At 35.5% G+C, this 17,039-nt stretch overlaps 3 protein-coding genes and 1 pseudogene across 3 annotated transcripts; 2 read left to right on the top strand and 2 right to left on the bottom strand.

Annotated features, from left to right (window-relative positions):
• Positions 1 to 2,154: 2,154 nt before the first annotated feature.
• LOC112698096 (cytochrome P450 77A3-like) lies at positions 2,155 to 2,913 on the bottom strand (annotated as a pseudogene).
• Positions 2,914 to 7,240: 4,327 nt separating this feature from the next.
• On the top strand, positions 7,241 to 9,566 carry LOC112805334 (protein MAIN-LIKE 1-like). Its single transcript, XM_029287454.2, has 4 exons — positions 7,241 to 7,958; positions 8,033 to 8,123; positions 8,245 to 9,247; positions 9,409 to 9,566. The coding sequence occupies exons 1-4, from the start codon at positions 7,249 to 7,251 to the stop codon at positions 9,564 to 9,566; spliced, it is 1,962 nt and encodes a 653-aa protein (XP_029143287.2). The 5' UTR covers positions 7,241 to 7,248.
• Positions 9,567 to 9,710: 144 nt separating this feature from the next.
• On the bottom strand, positions 9,711 to 12,134 carry LOC112696119 (uncharacterized). Its single transcript, XM_072198095.1, has 5 exons — positions 11,945 to 12,134; positions 11,378 to 11,565; positions 11,181 to 11,293; positions 10,573 to 11,060; positions 9,711 to 9,781 (listed from the first exon to the last, which is right to left on the bottom strand). The coding sequence occupies exons 1-5, from the start codon at positions 12,132 to 12,134 to the stop codon at positions 9,711 to 9,713; spliced, it is 1,050 nt and encodes a 349-aa protein (XP_072054196.1).
• Positions 12,135 to 13,410: 1,276 nt separating this feature from the next.
• LOC112696118 (actin-3) lies at positions 13,411 to 16,176 on the top strand. Its single transcript, XM_025748722.3, has 5 exons — positions 13,411 to 13,720; positions 13,923 to 13,998; positions 14,241 to 14,634; positions 14,977 to 15,590; positions 15,807 to 16,176. The coding sequence occupies exons 2-5, from the start codon at positions 13,939 to 13,941 to the stop codon at positions 15,870 to 15,872; spliced, it is 1,134 nt and encodes a 377-aa protein (XP_025604507.1). The 5' UTR covers positions 13,411 to 13,720; positions 13,923 to 13,938; the 3' UTR covers positions 15,873 to 16,176.
• The last annotated feature ends 863 nt before the right edge of the window (positions 16,177 to 17,039 follow it).

Here is a 17,039-nt window from a genome sequence, read left to right as displayed (position 1 = left end):
CGGTGATATAATTACATTTGTTTTTTTTTGAATGATCATTTACGTAGTCAATGTGAAAGATAATTATTTTTACTTATATGACATTACGTAATTAGATACATGTATATAATTATCTTACACTAATAGTACATCAAAATTAAATTCAATTGACATAAATGTAAAGCTACTTATATTCTCATAAAATTTTAAAAATAAAAAAAGACATAAAATAAAACACAAATCAAATATATAAGACTTTAAATTTTTATATTTCTAATATGTTTTTAATGTATTAAAATATGTTAAAAACATCAAAATTACTCTTTTTAATTTGTATAACTGCTCCTTATTTGTTAGCTGATTCAACTAAAATATTACATAAGAATTAATTTTTAATAAAATCAGAAAGACAAATCAATTTTTTAAATTTTAAAATGTAAAATGGTATTTTAGAAAATAATTAAGTTATAGTTTTATCTTATTAAATACTAATATGTGTAATATTTTAAAAGTAAAATCTACTTTTTTTATTTAATTTTTTTTATATACAATCTGACCAATATAAAATTGATTAAGTAATTAAGATTATACTCAATAAAATACAAATTTTTGATTTTTCAATGTGTTGAATGCATAAAAATTTTGAAAACCAACATTGATTTTATACTTTTAATAAAAGTTTATTTATTCAGTATCATTAACTAATGTTTTTAGGAATTTAAATATCAAAGTAGTTTTTGAATTTGTATTTGAGCCTCATAGTGATCCTTAAAGTTAATAATTACTCAAATTTATCTTCGAAATTGTCCTCCGAAACTTATAGTAGTCTCTAAAGTAATTTTCGTTCATCCTTACCATTAAAAAAGACTAAAACGACGTCGTTTTGTATTTATTACCCAAAAAAAAAAAGAAAAACACACTCTTTCCCTTCCACGCTCCTTTTTTCCTTCCCCAATTCCTCTTCTCTTTCCCTTCCATGCTCCCTTTTTCCTTCTCCAATTCCTCTTCTCTTTCCCTTCCATGCTCCCTTTTTCCTTCTCCAATTCCTCTTCTCTTTCCCTTCCATGCTCCCTTTTTCCTTCTCCAGTTCCCTTTTTCCTTTTCTTTCTTCCTTATGGCAATCATAAAAGCTCGTTGAAAACTAATTGATTAGTGGTCTTCATCATTCCTTTATTTTGACTTTAAGAAAGCTTACTATGAATGATTTCAGGAACAAAACTGCTGTAGCAACCCAAAAAACTGGAAAAATTGCACGGCCTATAACATGCAATGTAATCCATACACTTTCTTTTCAGTCTATTCACAAGATTTATGCAGTAAATAAGCAAGGAGAATTGGCTGGAGTCATCACTTTGAGAAGATTCATTTAAAAAAAAACATTAATAATAATAATAATTCGACGACCTCAATTCAAAATCCATCTAATACCTTCTAATTCTTCCGATCCTGCATATTAATGGCATCATCACAATCTCAATTTTAAGACTCTATTTAGTGGTTTGTTGATTGAGGTATTTTTAAATCCTTGGATCCAATATCGATCTTCGTGACGATGATGAACTCAACAGCGTCACATGATCACTGGAGGAGTTACTTTAGGAAGGCGAATTCCGACATATATATTTAGCATCATTGACAACGCCATCATGGTGGCCGCTTCCGATTGCCCCAAGAAATTCAAGCTTCGCCATGACGCCATTGTCGAGCTCCTCTTCTCTTGTAGGCTCGCGCGGTGCCTTGGATGTGACCAAGTTGAGCTCGCCGTCGATGGAGGCAATGGAAAAGATGATTGTGGTGGTGGTGGTGGCGGCCGCCGTAAGAGCAGTGAGTCCGAAGTTGAGACGGGTGGGAGTAAAGAGAGCAAAATCAATAGCAGTAGAGATGATAGAGGAGAGGGGATAGGTCAAGAGCGTGTTTTTCTTTTCTTAGTAAACTACCATCTGTATCCACGAAAGTTGAAAACGCTGACATATCTACCCATATAAAAAAGAAATTACCATTTATATCCATAAAAAATTATTTTTACGGGCAAAATTATCCAAACACTAAAAAATTACCTAAAATCCCTAAATTACCCTCATCTTCACCACCACACCACCTCCTTCACCCAATCACCTTTCTAACCCTAACCCTCTTCACCCAGCCACCACCCCTCTTTTCTAACCCTAACCCTCTTCACCCATCCACCACCCATTTTTCTCTTTCTAATCTCAAATCCCACCACCCAACACGTTCCTTTATCTCTCTTTAAAGCTTTTCTTGGACTTCCGGATTCACAATCAGCTGCGCTATCCCCCATTCCACCGCCATCGCCGTCGTGTCCGTTTCCCCGTTCAGGAACTTTGAGCAGAGGAAAACCAATTCATCATTTAAAGGACCAGATTTTCTCCCTTCAACCTTCATATCGAACAGTGTGTCAAGGTATGAGAACGTTGTTGCGATTTCGTCGGAGCCTGAATTCTCTATAGCTTTTCTTCTCTGTTCAATCAACGGTACAATGAAATCCACCTGTTCCTTTCGAACTTGTAACACTCTTTTCCTCTGTTTCGAGAAGAAATGACTCAGGATCGGAAGTTAATCATCGAGTCTTGGATTTAGAGTTATGAGAACGTTCTTCATCACTTGATCTATTTTCTCCACCTTGTGTTCTTCCATGTTGAGGCCAAAACACATTGCAACGAGGATACAGAACGTCGCGAACCTCGCGTCTTTATGGACGAAGACAACGCCATTGTTGTTCTCTGCTTCAGTTCTGAGGCGATTGATGAGCTTCTCCATGGCCTTGTCCCTCCCAGTACGGAACTCCCTCAGCCTGGTGGAGCTCAGCATGTTCTGAATCACGTTCCGCTGCAAAGACTTCCAAACCAGTCTGTAAACGGCGGCGTTAACGGTGAACTTGTTAGAGCTGAAGATAGTCCTAGTAGGATATCTCATCAATGTGGGATTGGAGATTAGAAAGAGAAAGAGGGGTGGTGGCTGGGTGAAGAGGGTTAGGGTTAGAAAGGTGATTGGGTAAAGGAGGTGGTGTGGTGGTGAAGATGAGGGTAATTTAGGGATTTTAGGTAATTTTTTAGTGTTTGGATAATTTTGCCTGTAAAAATAATTTTTTATGGGTATAAATGGTAATTTCTTTTTTCTATGGGTAGATATGTCAGCGTTTTCAACTTTCGTGGGTACAAATGGTAGTTTATTCTTTTTTTAATAAATACAAAACGACGTCGTTTCAGTCTTTTTTAATGGCAATGATGTACGAAAATTACTTTAGAGACTAACATGAATGCTGGAGGATAATTTTAAGGACGAATTTGAGTAATTATTAAGTTCAAGGATTACTTTGAGATTCGAGTGCAAGTTCAATACTTTGAGATTTAACTCGTTTTTAGGATATTAACCAGCAAAACTTCAATGTATTGCCTTTGAAGAGTGATATGCATTTGGTTTAGATTAGCAAAAAATAATTTTTATATAATCATTTTGGATAATAGTAAAATCAACTTATTTTAAATATATAAAGAGTTTAATTTTAATATATGGTATAAATAATAAAGTAATGCAAAGAAATTATCATTACAACAATTAATTTGAATAAATATTATACTAGTCTACCAAACAATTTTAGTACAAAGTCACTAAAAATAAACTTTTGTTAAGTTTATATTTTGAATATAAGTAAAAATTTATATATAATTGTTTTTATGTGAATTTGATAGTAAAAAATTATTAAATGATCTAACAAATCTGATTAAATTACCATCTAATAGTTATTAATTAATTATCATGTAAAAATGGTTTGGGTCTTTTTGGTGGGCCGTATGGAATTTTTCTGGCCGCGGTTATCTCGACGGGGTCGAGTTCTCAAGATCTGTTACGGTTCTTATTTCTTCTGTGATCGTAGTCTGGGGTTCTTGATCTTTATTCTCTACGGGAGGTAGTTTGAAAAATCACTTTGTTGGTGTGTTATAGCTGGTAACGTTCGTTGATGGCGACTCTATATTCTAAGAACTACACCCGCAACTCTTAGATTATTCGGTTTGTGTCTTTGCCTAAGCCGACGAATGGCCTACTTTCATTAGATCGACAATTGTTTCCCCGTGAGTATCGCTTTGGTTGGCTTCGTGTTGTGTGGTTTTGGACCACGCTGACTACCCTTTCATGAGTTGGATGGTCGCCGTAGTCTTGAGGTTTCGAATTAATTAAATTAATGCAGTGTCAGTAAAAAATAATTTATTGCATAAATAATCATTAAAAAAATAAATATAATTATATAATTATCAGTATATAAAAATTAAATTTTTAAACATAATACTAAAACATAACTTAATCTAATATATTCATACTAAATATAATATAAAAATTTAATTTAATTCTGCCTCTCAATTTCCGTCTCCCGAACTGAGTCTCTCAGCTTTCCTCTCCCTCCCAAACGCAGTTTCTCTAAATTATTACTCAAATAGAAATACCTTCGAAAATAAAATAAAAAGGTAGAAAGTAAAATCAGAAAAAGTTGTCAACGGTGATCGAGGATTGTCCGAAACGGGATACCACGTTGTCTGTCTAGTTGGCGTTATACACTGCACGTCTTCACTTATCGCCGCGGGAACTTGTAACAACCATCAGATTCAATCAGTCAATGGAAGGATCCAATCGTAGCGACGGGGTACACCAAAGCGTTGAGTGGATGCGATATCACACAAGCAAACACACCCGACGTGATCTATGGACAGTTGCAAACAGAGTTGTTGGGCCCACTTCTATCGCTTTTTGCACCGTCCCATGTATCATTACTCCCACTCCGTTCATCACCATTCACCGCTGTAAAGTTCATTTCAAAAATTACATGAAAAAATTATTTAAATTACTAGTCACGTAAAATTATTTTTATATAAAAATAATAAATACAATATAGACGTATGCTATATTAAATAATTCTATTAAATATAATAGACCATTTAATAATTTTTAATTATTATTTTTATATATAAATTCCGAAAAAAACTTGAGCCCATTTGTAACTTTTTCATCATATGATCATTATGTCCAGCTCACTTTACTGTATAATACTATAATGTTTTATGTTTATATTTGTGGGCTGGTACTGGGGCTTTTGCTTTTTCTTTTCCTTTTTTCTTTTTCTTTTTCCCATATATATTTGTGTTACTTGAATGTAATGAATAAATTGTGACAGGATGGTATATATGTAAAAAAGAAAAGAAAGGAATGAACATTTAATTTTTTCTAATGTAAGAATTTGTATAATCTGATTTGGATTATACTGAATTTCTTAGTAAAAGTGTTTGGTGCTATCTCTTGAAATGTTGAGAATATCAATGCCTTTTATATGTATTCAATTTAATAAAACTATAGACCATATAGAGACACTCCTAATTAAAGACATTGTCTTCATCCTTCCAATAATGTAATAAGAAATTAGTTATTCATGGATTCGTTTTCGTTTCCTCATATGTTAAATAATGAAAACTTGCTTTAAATTCATATACATTCAATGTACCAAAAAAGCAAAGAAAGAAATTATGGAATATGGAATATACAGCCATATAGGCAAACTAGAACCGATTAATTTGTGAAAATATTTTTATCTTTTGTCTTTTCTTAAAACAGTTATTTTTATATTTTAAGAAATATGATTAATTTGTTAAAAAAAATTTTAAGCGTAAAAAAAATAAAAATATATTTAATTAGTCTATTTCTAAAATGTAGTTTTAGTGTTAATTTAAAAGAATAAAATATATTTTATGAAATGTATTAATTTAATAAATATCAGACATAAAATAAATGCAGTTGTAAATATGTGAGAAATATTAACCCAATAATAGTTACGAATTCCATGAGAGAATCAACACACTGTTCATGACATAAACGAAAATGAAAATACCTTGTTTTCCTTTGGAACAATTTTAAGGCTTTTTAATTTCAATATGGTACCGGAACTTCTAACAGACGCCGTTATGGGGGAGGGAGGGGAATGACGAGAGTGTGGTGTCAGTGACCACCCAACTCGCACCGTGCGAGTTCCACTAAGCAAATCTCACCGTGCGAGTTCCGTCCAGCAAATCTGACCGTGCGATTGCCACCACCGAAGACACGTGTCGCGTAGCAGGAGCCACCCCAATTCGGTGCCCTTATAACAGCTCCCTCACTCATGCATTAACTTCTCTCACCCTCCGAGACATCACTCTCCCAGCTTTCGTTTTCAAACCTGAAGCCCCCATTGTTATTCATCTTCCTCCTCTCATTTCTGCATGTTTCAATACATGAAAGAATGCCCAAAAAAAATAAAACTAGAGATGTTGATCGACCTGAGCTTCATATCATGCATTATCTCAGTCACTCTGATTATGTAAGTTTTTTTTTAAGGTTTTTAAATTTTTTTATTTAAAAGTATTAATGTAAAATATTTATTTGTTATGATTGTTGTTATTAGAAGTGCAAATTAGAAATATCCATAGGATAGAATGATTATTACTATTTTTTAGGATTTATATGTATTTTTTAAGATTTATAGAATTTTTGGAATTAATTTTTAGAATATAAGTATTATTGTTAGTGAAATTATTGTTATTATTTAGTAAGTTTGGGACGTTTTTTATAGAGAGCACGGAAATTTTAGAATGTGAATTTTGAATGTTTTGTATTATTATTATAGTTATGTTTATGTTTAAATATAAATATAAGGAAATTAAAAAAATTGGACCCCCAACGGTTATAATTGTAACTAATATTGAGAATAGGTTTAATTTAATTTTTATAGTTATGTTTATGTTTAAATATAAATATAAGGAAATTAAAAAAAAAATTGGAGCCCCAACGGTTTAATTTAATTTTGAAAATAGGTTTAATTTAATTTTTATAATTCTATTTAAATTATTAAGTAGGTATATTGTAATGAATGAAGGTAAATGTTCTTGTTGTTGTGAGTTAGTCTTAGTTTGGGAAACTATTAATTAATTAGTATGAATGATGTTCCAAAAAGAATTTAGGCATAAAGTAATTGTTATAAATGTTTTTTATAATTCAGTGAAATATCTTTAGTTAACTAATGGTATATGCAGTAGTAGGTGGTTAGTGGGTATTATTACATATTATTCAAGATAAATGTGTTACTGTGGAGAGATTTGATTAGGTATTTATGTATTAGTTATCATTATTATCAATAGTTGTTGTGGTATAAAATATTTTTATTTTAGTAGTAACCTAGTAAGTGTTAAGAAGTTGAGTAATACTTTGTTATGAACTTTGCAGAAGTTAAGAATGTTGACATGTGAGCATCCTGTTCCTCCGGATCGGTACAATGATAGGGTAGAGGAGCAGCTACGACTTACTGGCTTTTACCATGCATCACAGATTGGGGTAGTCCAATGTCAAAAGGCATTGGTGAATGCTTTAATCGAGAGGTGGCACCCCGACACACATACGTTTCACCTTCCCATTGGTGAATGTGCCGTCACTCTTGAAGACGTTGCTCTAATACTTGGTCTTCCAACGGACGGACTTCCAGTTACAGGGATGACATTGAGTAGTTTCGAAGCGTTGGAGGCTGAGTGTTTGCATCAATTCGGAGTTGCACCGCGTAAGTCGGAGTGTAGAGGCAGTTGCATTAAATTGAGTTGGCTTCGGGACCTTAAAGAAAATTTACCCTTGACTGATGAAGTTGGTATACAGAGGTATGTCAAATGCCACATTATGTTGCTTATCGGGACGATCTTGTTTGGGGATAAATCAGGTGCAGCAGGTGTGCACTGGAAGTTTCTTCCATTGCTACGTGAATTTGGTAGTATTATACAATACAGTTGGGGATCTGCATGCCTAGCACACCTCTATAGGGCATTATGCCGGGCATCTCGAGTTGACTGTAAAGGCATAGATGGCCCACTAACACTTCTTCTCGGTTGGGCTTGGATGCGGCTCCCATATCTATCGCCGGTTCCTAGGGAGCCCCGCAGTTTCCCGCTAGCAAACAGGTAATATAATTTTTAAATGTACCACTTTATTTATATTTATAACTCAATTATCAACATTAAATGTATCGTATAAGGTGGCGGAACTGGGAGCGGGGTGACCGACGATATAGATATATGAAGCTAGCTGACTTTAGGAAGGCCTTTGATGAACTTCAGGAAGGCGAGGTGAGTATTTATTAAAGTAGTATTACTTTCCTATTTAGGGCCTGTGTAAATCTTATGAACCAAAGATGATGATGACTGTTATGTCGGGCGTAGTCATGAATTTCCTTTATTTTTTTTTCAGTTTGTCTGGGTTGCGTATGCTGTGGATCGCGTGGATCCTAACATAATTCCTGCTGAAATCTATATGCACTCGGTTGTGTGGAGCGCTACAGTGCCTTTGGTATCATTTGAATGTATTGAGTGGCATGCTACCGATAGGTATAGGCGACAATTCAGACTCGTTCAGGGAGTGCCTGAGGAGGTGCGGAATCTAGATAAGGCGCATGGAGAAGTCCTCACTGGTCCTAAGAATTTTAACTGGGCCACGGCACCTACTCATTACATGTGGGTGATGCATTGGACCAACAGGTATCATCACGTTCTTTCCGAGCTTCCCATTCCTTCACAGCCTCAGTTGGAAACTTATATGCATTGGTACCGAGGAGAATATGGGAACCGCTTGTGTTTGTCAAATCTTGTGGGTGAAGAGGATGATGAAGGTAATCAGGATTTGGATGGTGGTAATCATGATATGGATGAGGGTAGTCAGGATATGGATGATGACAATGATGAACAGGAGCCACATTCGCCTGAGGTACCACCTACGAATCCGCTTCCACAAGAACAACCTCAGTTCTCAGGCCAGTATGTACCGCAGTCACACTTCAACCCATCATTTACGCATCATCAACAACATTGGGGTATGTCACAGTTTGATCCAGGCGAAGGCGGTTCTTTTAGCCAGTTGCTTGGGCTTATGGCTGGAGAAGGAGGACAGTCTCAATTTGGCCATCAAAATGAGTTAATGCCAGGGAGGCATTCGTTGGATGCGAGGTATCCAGGCCATACTTCATCGGTTGCATCTGGAGGATTTGTATCTGTTGACTCTAGTAGGAGTGACGGTGGACGCGGAGTTTTTAATAGCCAAAATCCGTACGTTGTTTCCATGGGACTCATTGAGGAAAATGATAACACACTCCAGCAGGAGACCGATGCGTATATAGCGGACAACCCGGATGCCGAAGATGATGATGAGGACGATGAAATAGAGGAGTTCGATGAGGACGAAGAGTCCCGTAATGATGGTATTCATATTTTGTATTTTGCTTTACATGATAGGGTAGTTATTTATTGTGTGGTCATAAATGGTATATTTGTTTGTGTATTCTTGGATAATATGTGGTATCTTTGTTGACTTGAGAACCTACTGTACTATATTTAATTGTTTATATATTATTGTGAACAGGTCAGGCCCGCACTCCGGATGACCAAGCCAAAGGTTACAACCTTAGGATTGATCCCCCACGTCGTAGCGCTAATCGATACACTCCATCTGTTTTCAAAAAGGCGGCCAAGAAATGCAAGAAATTGGTGAACGATGTAAAGTGGTCAATTAGAAAGTAGTTGTGGTGTATTGTATGTTTTGGACATTAGGTACTAATGTATTTATTTAAGTTTTAAGCATGTCGACTATGTTTAGAATAATTTATATGTTTTGGACATTAGGTACTAATTTATTTATTTAAGTTTTAAGCATTTCGATTTTGTTTAGCCAGATTTGAACTTGTTTTGGACATTAGGTACTACTGACTTGGAGGCTGCTAAGATATCTATTGTACCTTTAGAGTATCCATGAATTTATTATGAAATATATTTCATGTGTCTACATGCTACAGGTGTTAAATAGAATTACTGGAGTCACTTCTTTTTTATATGGAAAATATAATTTATTATATAGGCTCTATCTAGAAAGAATATGTATATATAGTTATTGAATTCAGTAAGTAAATTAAATTTTAATAATGCTACCATAATTAATCTTGCTAATAATAATTTTGTTTTGTTGACGAGCTTACCTTCTTCAATAATTTTTTTATCCGATTTTTTATTTTTTATTAGTTAAGTGGAATTTTTGTTTAAAGTCGGTTCATGGAATGCACAACACATACGTGGATATAGTAATTAAAAAATACATATAAGAAATAAACATAACAATCTTTAAAAGCTTTAAGTGAAATAGAACATACACATTCTCTGATCCAAACTGCTACTGAGATTCCAACTAGGTTTTCTACTTATTCAATTAGATTCCATTAATACTTTAACACATGGTTGATGGTTCTCCATTAAAGAGATGAATAAAAATAGCAACTTTATTTTTCGAGCATATATAATATTTGGTGTTGTTAAGTAGTCGATATTAATAAATAATACATATTAATAAATACTTGTAGTAGATATTAATATAATACATATTAATTACTTACCAAATTATTATAAGTTAAAAATAGTTACTAATTTAACATAAAAGCAAAATAAAAACGTCATGCAAAAAAAAAATTAGCTGTCGAAAGAAATCGCGTGATGGTGGAATCTATTAATAACATAACTAAATTTAGTAAATGGTTACCAATGTTGACGACCAATTTTTGGAGGTACGGTGCCTTGAATTTCCGCAGAAAGTTTGACTCAATATGCCTGATGCAAAACATATGAAAAGCTCTAGGAGGTGACCAAGCTCCATTACTGCGCTCCACAGCTGCATTGATGGATTCGTGTCGGTCGGATATTAGACCAATACCATCCCGAGTGACAACATGTTGACGAAGGTTACTTAGGAAAAAGTGCCATGCATCAGAAGTCTCTCCCTCCACAACAGCAAACGCAATTGGGACAATATTGTTGTTCCCATCTTGTGAAACTACCACTAGCAGACAACCCTTATACTTTCCATACAAGTGAGTCCCATCCACCTGGACAACTGGTTTACAGTGTCTGAATGCCCTAATACAGGGGTAATAACTCCAGAATACTCGGTGCAGTACTCGAATATCACCCACCAATTCATCCCCTTGATAAGCAGGCATAGTCTCAAAATGGACAACAGCTGACGGCTCCCTATGACACATGGCCTCAAACCATATAGGCAACGCTTCATACGATGCTTCCCAACCTCCAAATATTTTTTCTACTGCCCTTTGCTTAGCCAGCCATGCTTTCCGATAACTAATGGTGTACTTAAACTTCGATTGCACTTCTGCTATAACCGACTTTACCTTTAAGGACGGGTCCGCCTCAACCAATGGCTTTATCGCTTCTGCAATTGTGAGAGAATCCAGCTTCGAATGGTCCTGTGAAATCATGGCTCGGGTACATGTGTGACTACCATTATACCTCCTTATAACCCAACAGTACTTCCTGCTGATCATGCTAACCCTGATAAGCCAATCACACCCTGATCCGTACTGCGTACACTTGGCATAAAATGTCAACGGCTCAGACTCATACACCCGGTAGTCTACACTTCGTCGTATGGTATACTCTTTTATCGCCTTAATAACAGCTTCCCTCGAACCGAACTCCATACCAACGGCAAACTCACCATCTGCGACAATAGGAATCTCTGCATTTGACAACCAGCATAGGAAAAATCAAATAAAGAGACATATATTACAAATCTGACAACACCTTATTATGTCACTCTAATTAAAACAAAAACACCAGCAAGTCATGTAAAAATTAGACCATAAAGGCCGGTTCGACCGTCGCACGACATGAACCGGAACCTAACCGGTCCGGTTCACTGGATTTTAACCGTTAACTGCGAATGATATTTACAAACTCATGTAAATTTTACCTACCTGCAGTCATATATCCCGGAAACTCCGGAACATGCATGGCTTCCAAATCCAAAACTCGCATGAATGATGGCTCCTCAAACGGCTCATCGTTTGCGAGTGCATTTGCCACCTCTGTTACATCTGGCGCCGTAGCTCCTTCACCTTGATCTTCACCTCCATCTCCATCTGGACCAACAAACTGGTAGTTACTTTCGAACTCTTCTTCGCTGTCAGTATTATAATCTTCTCGTAGAATATTTCGGTCGGCCTCAGATTGTTCAAACTCAATATACAACTCGATGAAGGAGATCTGAGCCCGGTTTTCAATATACATTGAAAACATCTCTTGCATGCTCGCTTCGTCCGTCACATATCTGCTTTGAAACTGGACGAATCCACCAAATACCTGTATGGGATATCTGTATAGAATACATGATATCTTTCTTGCTCTCTCAGAATCAATGGCTTCAGAAATCACCCCTTTCAGCTCTTCAAATGAGATGATAAAGGGAATAACAACATCTAAGGGTTTTTCACATATAAATTTTACTCCTTCCGAAGTTTGTAGTAAAATCTGACCAAAATAATACACCTTTAATAATACTCGGTCACTCATCTCTCTCAAACATATAAAAAGAAAAGAACATAGATTTGGCAAGTAGAGTTCAATTTTGAATCACCAGATAATAATAAGGAAATAAGAAAGAAGAAACAGAAGAGTATGCGGCCGTTCAAGTTGGGGAAGAAGAAGACGCGAGTGACCTACTTCCTTACTGCGTGCTTTTATATGGACCATTTTAAGGAACTCGCACCCATCGACTAGGTTAACATGACACAGCTAAATATTTACAACTCAAATCGCACCATGCGATTTCCTATTCAATTTCCTGGAATAAACTTCATCCCCACTCAAAACGGAGGGTGCGAGTTCCTACCAACATCCACCCCCTACAACTCGCACCATGCGATTTGTTGCACCGTTGTAGCACACCCAACTTTAAACGGAGGGTGCGATTTCAGTTGCAGAAAATCTCATTTCTCCTTATCATACAAATCGCAATGTGCGATTTCATGTAGCATAAATTTTCATTTCTCCTTCTCATACAAATCTCACGGTGAGATTTCTCCACCCTCACAGTGTCAGAAAGCTATCCCACATATGCGTAAAGTATTTTATACATTTGTATAATTTCATCTGTTTTTTACTTTTTTTAGATGATTATTCATATAGTCAATGCGAAAGACAATTATTTTTACAAATGTGACATTATGAAATTAGATACGCGTATAAATTATACTGACAGTGCATCAAAATTAAATTCATAAGAGAATATCAATTTCTAATTTTGCAATTTTTAGAGATATTTTCATTAAAAATACTTATACAATATTCAACCAGATAATTTTTTATGTTTATTTTTACTTTTATTAAAATGAAAATGAAAATGACCAAATTATTTAGACTGCAAAGTCTTTAAATAAAACGATTCATATTTAAATTTAGAGAAAAATGCTGGAATATTTGAATTAAATATCTAAATGCAATATTTTATATTTAAAAATTTGAACTGTTATAAAAAAATAAGATTCACTCTTAAATACTTCATGCAAACACATACATTCTAAGAAAAGGATATAAGTGCCAGCTATTTCCAACAATAAATGTGGCCCGTGGATGAGATATTCGAAACAGACGGCCAAGATTACGCGACATGGAATTTGATGTTCATTTCAAACGAATTTCATTTGCCAGAGACTCGTTTCCTCTTTTTGAAAACCATATATAAGGGCGGGTACTACCCTTTAACTTTGTGAGAGAATCACGCATAAGCCTTTTTTATTTTCTCTCTCTCTCACACTTGTTTCATCGTTTTCAATCCAAACACAAACACATACATTCCCCATTTAACTTTAATTCTTGTGTTTTATTCTTCCTAGGTGAGTTCATTTAGTACTTTTTTCCCCTTTCAATTACAAACATAATTTCATTTTATTTTTCTTGTTCGCTTGTTCTGATGTATTATTAATCCATGCACTGGTTGGTTACTTAGTGTCATAGTAGTTTTCATGATCAGGGACATAATTTGGTTAATCTTTTTCATAGTGTCTTATTTTCTGCAAATTTGGTGTCTTTTTGCAGCAATCAATAAGCAAAAATGGCAGATGCTGAGGATATTCAACCCCTTGTTTGTGATAATGGAACTGGCATGGTCAAGGTATGTATGGATCAAGCTTGAGCCTTTTTCAAATCATAAATTTTACCATTTTGTCTTGTTAATCTGGATTATCATGTATTGGGAAAAGGCTTTATTGTTATTGTTGTTGTAATATTTCATATATTTAGTATAACTTAAGATGATAGTGTTACCAAGATTACTCAAAACATGCAATTAAGGGTATATAGCATAATCTGGTGACTGGTATGTAGTCTTGAGATGTCTGAGATTTGTGTTGGTAGGCTGGTTTTGCTGGTGATGATGCTCCAAGAGCTGTGTTCCCTAGCATTGTTGGTCGTCCGCGCCACACGGGTGTGATGGTTGGGATGGGACAAAAGGATGCATATGTTGGTGATGAGGCTCAATCCAAGAGAGGTATCTTGACTCTCAAATACCCAATTGAGCACGGAATTGTGAGCAACTGGGATGACATGGAGAAGATCTGGCATCACACTTTCTACAACGAGCTTCGTGTGGCTCCTGAAGAGCACCCTGTGCTGCTCACTGAAGCACCCCTCAACCCAAAGGCCAATCGTGAGAAGATGACACAAATCATGTTTGAGACCTTCAACACTCCTGCTATGTATGTTGCCATCCAGGCCGTTCTCTCCCTTTATGCCAGTGGCCGTACAACCGGTAATCAATCTTCAGTGTCGAATTTCCTCTGTTTAGTATCAGTATATGATGATGATGCATGTTTAGATCTTCTTAAAATCTGTTATTTTGATACTTCCGCACAGAATTTATGGGACATGAACATGAGTATGTATATTGTTGTGGTCTTAGTTTTTGTTATAGCCTTATAGGGAGGTATGTTTGAAGATGTCAGTTCAAACTTTATGTTTATTTTATAATGAGTGAAGGGATTGTTTCTTGAATGATGTATGTGATTTGAAGGATTAGCTTTCTCTTTAATGGTAATAAGGTATGTGTTGGCATTGAAATGGATTTGATGTTGTTTTGTTCTGTTTTATGCAGGTATTGTCTTGGACTCTGGAGATGGTGTCAGTCACACAGTTCCTATCTACGAAGGTTATGCTCTTCCACATGCAATCTTGCGTTTGGATCTTGCAGGGCGTGATCTCACCGATGCCTTGATGAAGATCTTGACTGAGCGTGGATACTCTTTCACAACATCAGCTGAGCGTGAAATTGTGAGAGACATGAAGGAGAAGCTAGCTTATATTGCTCTTGATTATGAGCAAGAGCTAGAAACTGCGAAGACTAGCTCAGCTGTTGAGAAGAGCTATGAGCTACCAGATGGACAGGTTATCACAATAGGAGCTGAAAGATTCCGATGCCCTGAAGTTCTCTTCCAGCCATCCATGATTGGGATGGAATCTCCTGGAATCCATGAAACCACATATAATTCGATCATGAAGTGTGATGTTGATATTAGGAAGGATCTCTATGGTAACATTGTCTTGAGTGGTGGTTCCACTATGTTCCCAGGCATTGCTGACAGGATGAGCAAGGAGATTACAGCATTGGCACCGAGTAGCATGAAAATTAAGGTTGTAGCACCACCAGAGAGGAAGTACAGTGTTTGGATTGGGGGCTCCATTTTGGCATCCCTTAGCACATTCCAACAGGTAAAAATAATGCATCACCATAGTTACATAGAGCAAATCATTCAATAGACTTTGTTTCAAGAAAACCATACAACTAACAGAATACTTAGACATCAAGAGAATCAGAGTTATAAAGAATGTTTTATGTTTTATATTTTCCTTGTGCTTTTGGGGCATAATTCCATGTCATCCTTTCTGAATATTTTTTATATTTCAATTTTCCTTTTTCATTTGCAGATGTGGATTGCAAAGGCAGAATACGATGAATCCGGGCCATCAATCGTTCACAGAAAATGTTTCTAAATCATGGAGAGCAAGAGGTGGAGGTGGACCAGTCGAACTGCAATATATATACTTTGTACTAAAGAAATATCATCAAGTGGTTGAGGAACTTTTTTATTTTCTATTCTCTACCATTTTCTTTTTATCATCTTCTTTCTTTTGAGTTTCCTTTTCTTTATATGTTGGGATAAAGAGCATGATGGCTAGTAAGACATGTAACATTCAATATTTTCCCTCTCCATTTTGTGTAGAAGAGCTGTGTATTGTTACTTGTTTGGTTTGGTTGAATCAACAATTCTTTATATAAGGTATTCTGATTAACCTAGTGTGATGTGCTTGATTTATTATTCTCTGCAAGGAAAGAAGCCCATTGTTAATTCTTGTCCAATCTTTTTAGCTCTATCATATCCTACCAACATAACATGCCAATTTCACATCAAAATTATTACTTGTGTGTTCCACTTCCACCAGAGTTTTAAAATTATGCTGGTGTACAATGTATATGGCAGTGCCTGCAATAATTAAGCCTCCATAAACTATGCTGTTTCTCTAATCAACAGCAGCAACGACCAAATATTTTTGCATTCAGAGGGTCCATCCTTTTCAATCAATGCTTATCTCTTCTCAATTAATGTCTATCCTTTTCAATCAATGTCGGGGAAAAAAACATCTTAAATGAAAATCTTGTTGCAAAGTGGGAACTGGTAAAGAGGGAGGAAGAGATCATAAGATGTACTGCTTAACTCACACATGATGCAATCACTGGTTCTAGTTATAATATGTTTTAGAAGAAAATGATTCTTCCAAACCCCTGCACTAGAAAGAGTGACTGAGACGTGACTTTATCTTTTACTTTACACTAAATCCATGGACCATGAACAAAAGAGTACTAGGAAATAGGAACTGTGTACAGAGCAATTATTGTAGTACTTGTACCATTTAAGAAGATACTATATATACTGTTTGTTGGCACCTTGTTTGTTGCATTTCCACAAGATCTTTTGAATGAGTGTGTTTGTTGAGTATTTCAAAGTGGACACCAAACCTAGGTAATCAATGCTCACTTTATTTTGGATTCTTCATTGGGGCCTATGATGCTTTAACATGCCTTTTACTTTACAGCATGTTATTTTTAACCTTTTAGTCCAAATCTATGCACTTGAAACTTGAGAATTGAGTGGTTGGTGT

The sequence above is a fragment of the Arachis hypogaea genome, chromosome 6 (assembly GCF_003086295.3).
Source record: "Arachis hypogaea cultivar Tifrunner chromosome 6, arahy.Tifrunner.gnm2.J5K5, whole genome shotgun sequence".
In the NCBI taxonomy this organism is placed as follows: domain Eukaryota; kingdom Viridiplantae; phylum Streptophyta; class Magnoliopsida; order Fabales; family Fabaceae; genus Arachis; species Arachis hypogaea.
Note: the sequence above shows the minus strand (reverse complement) of the source record. Positions and strands in the feature narration are given on the sequence as shown.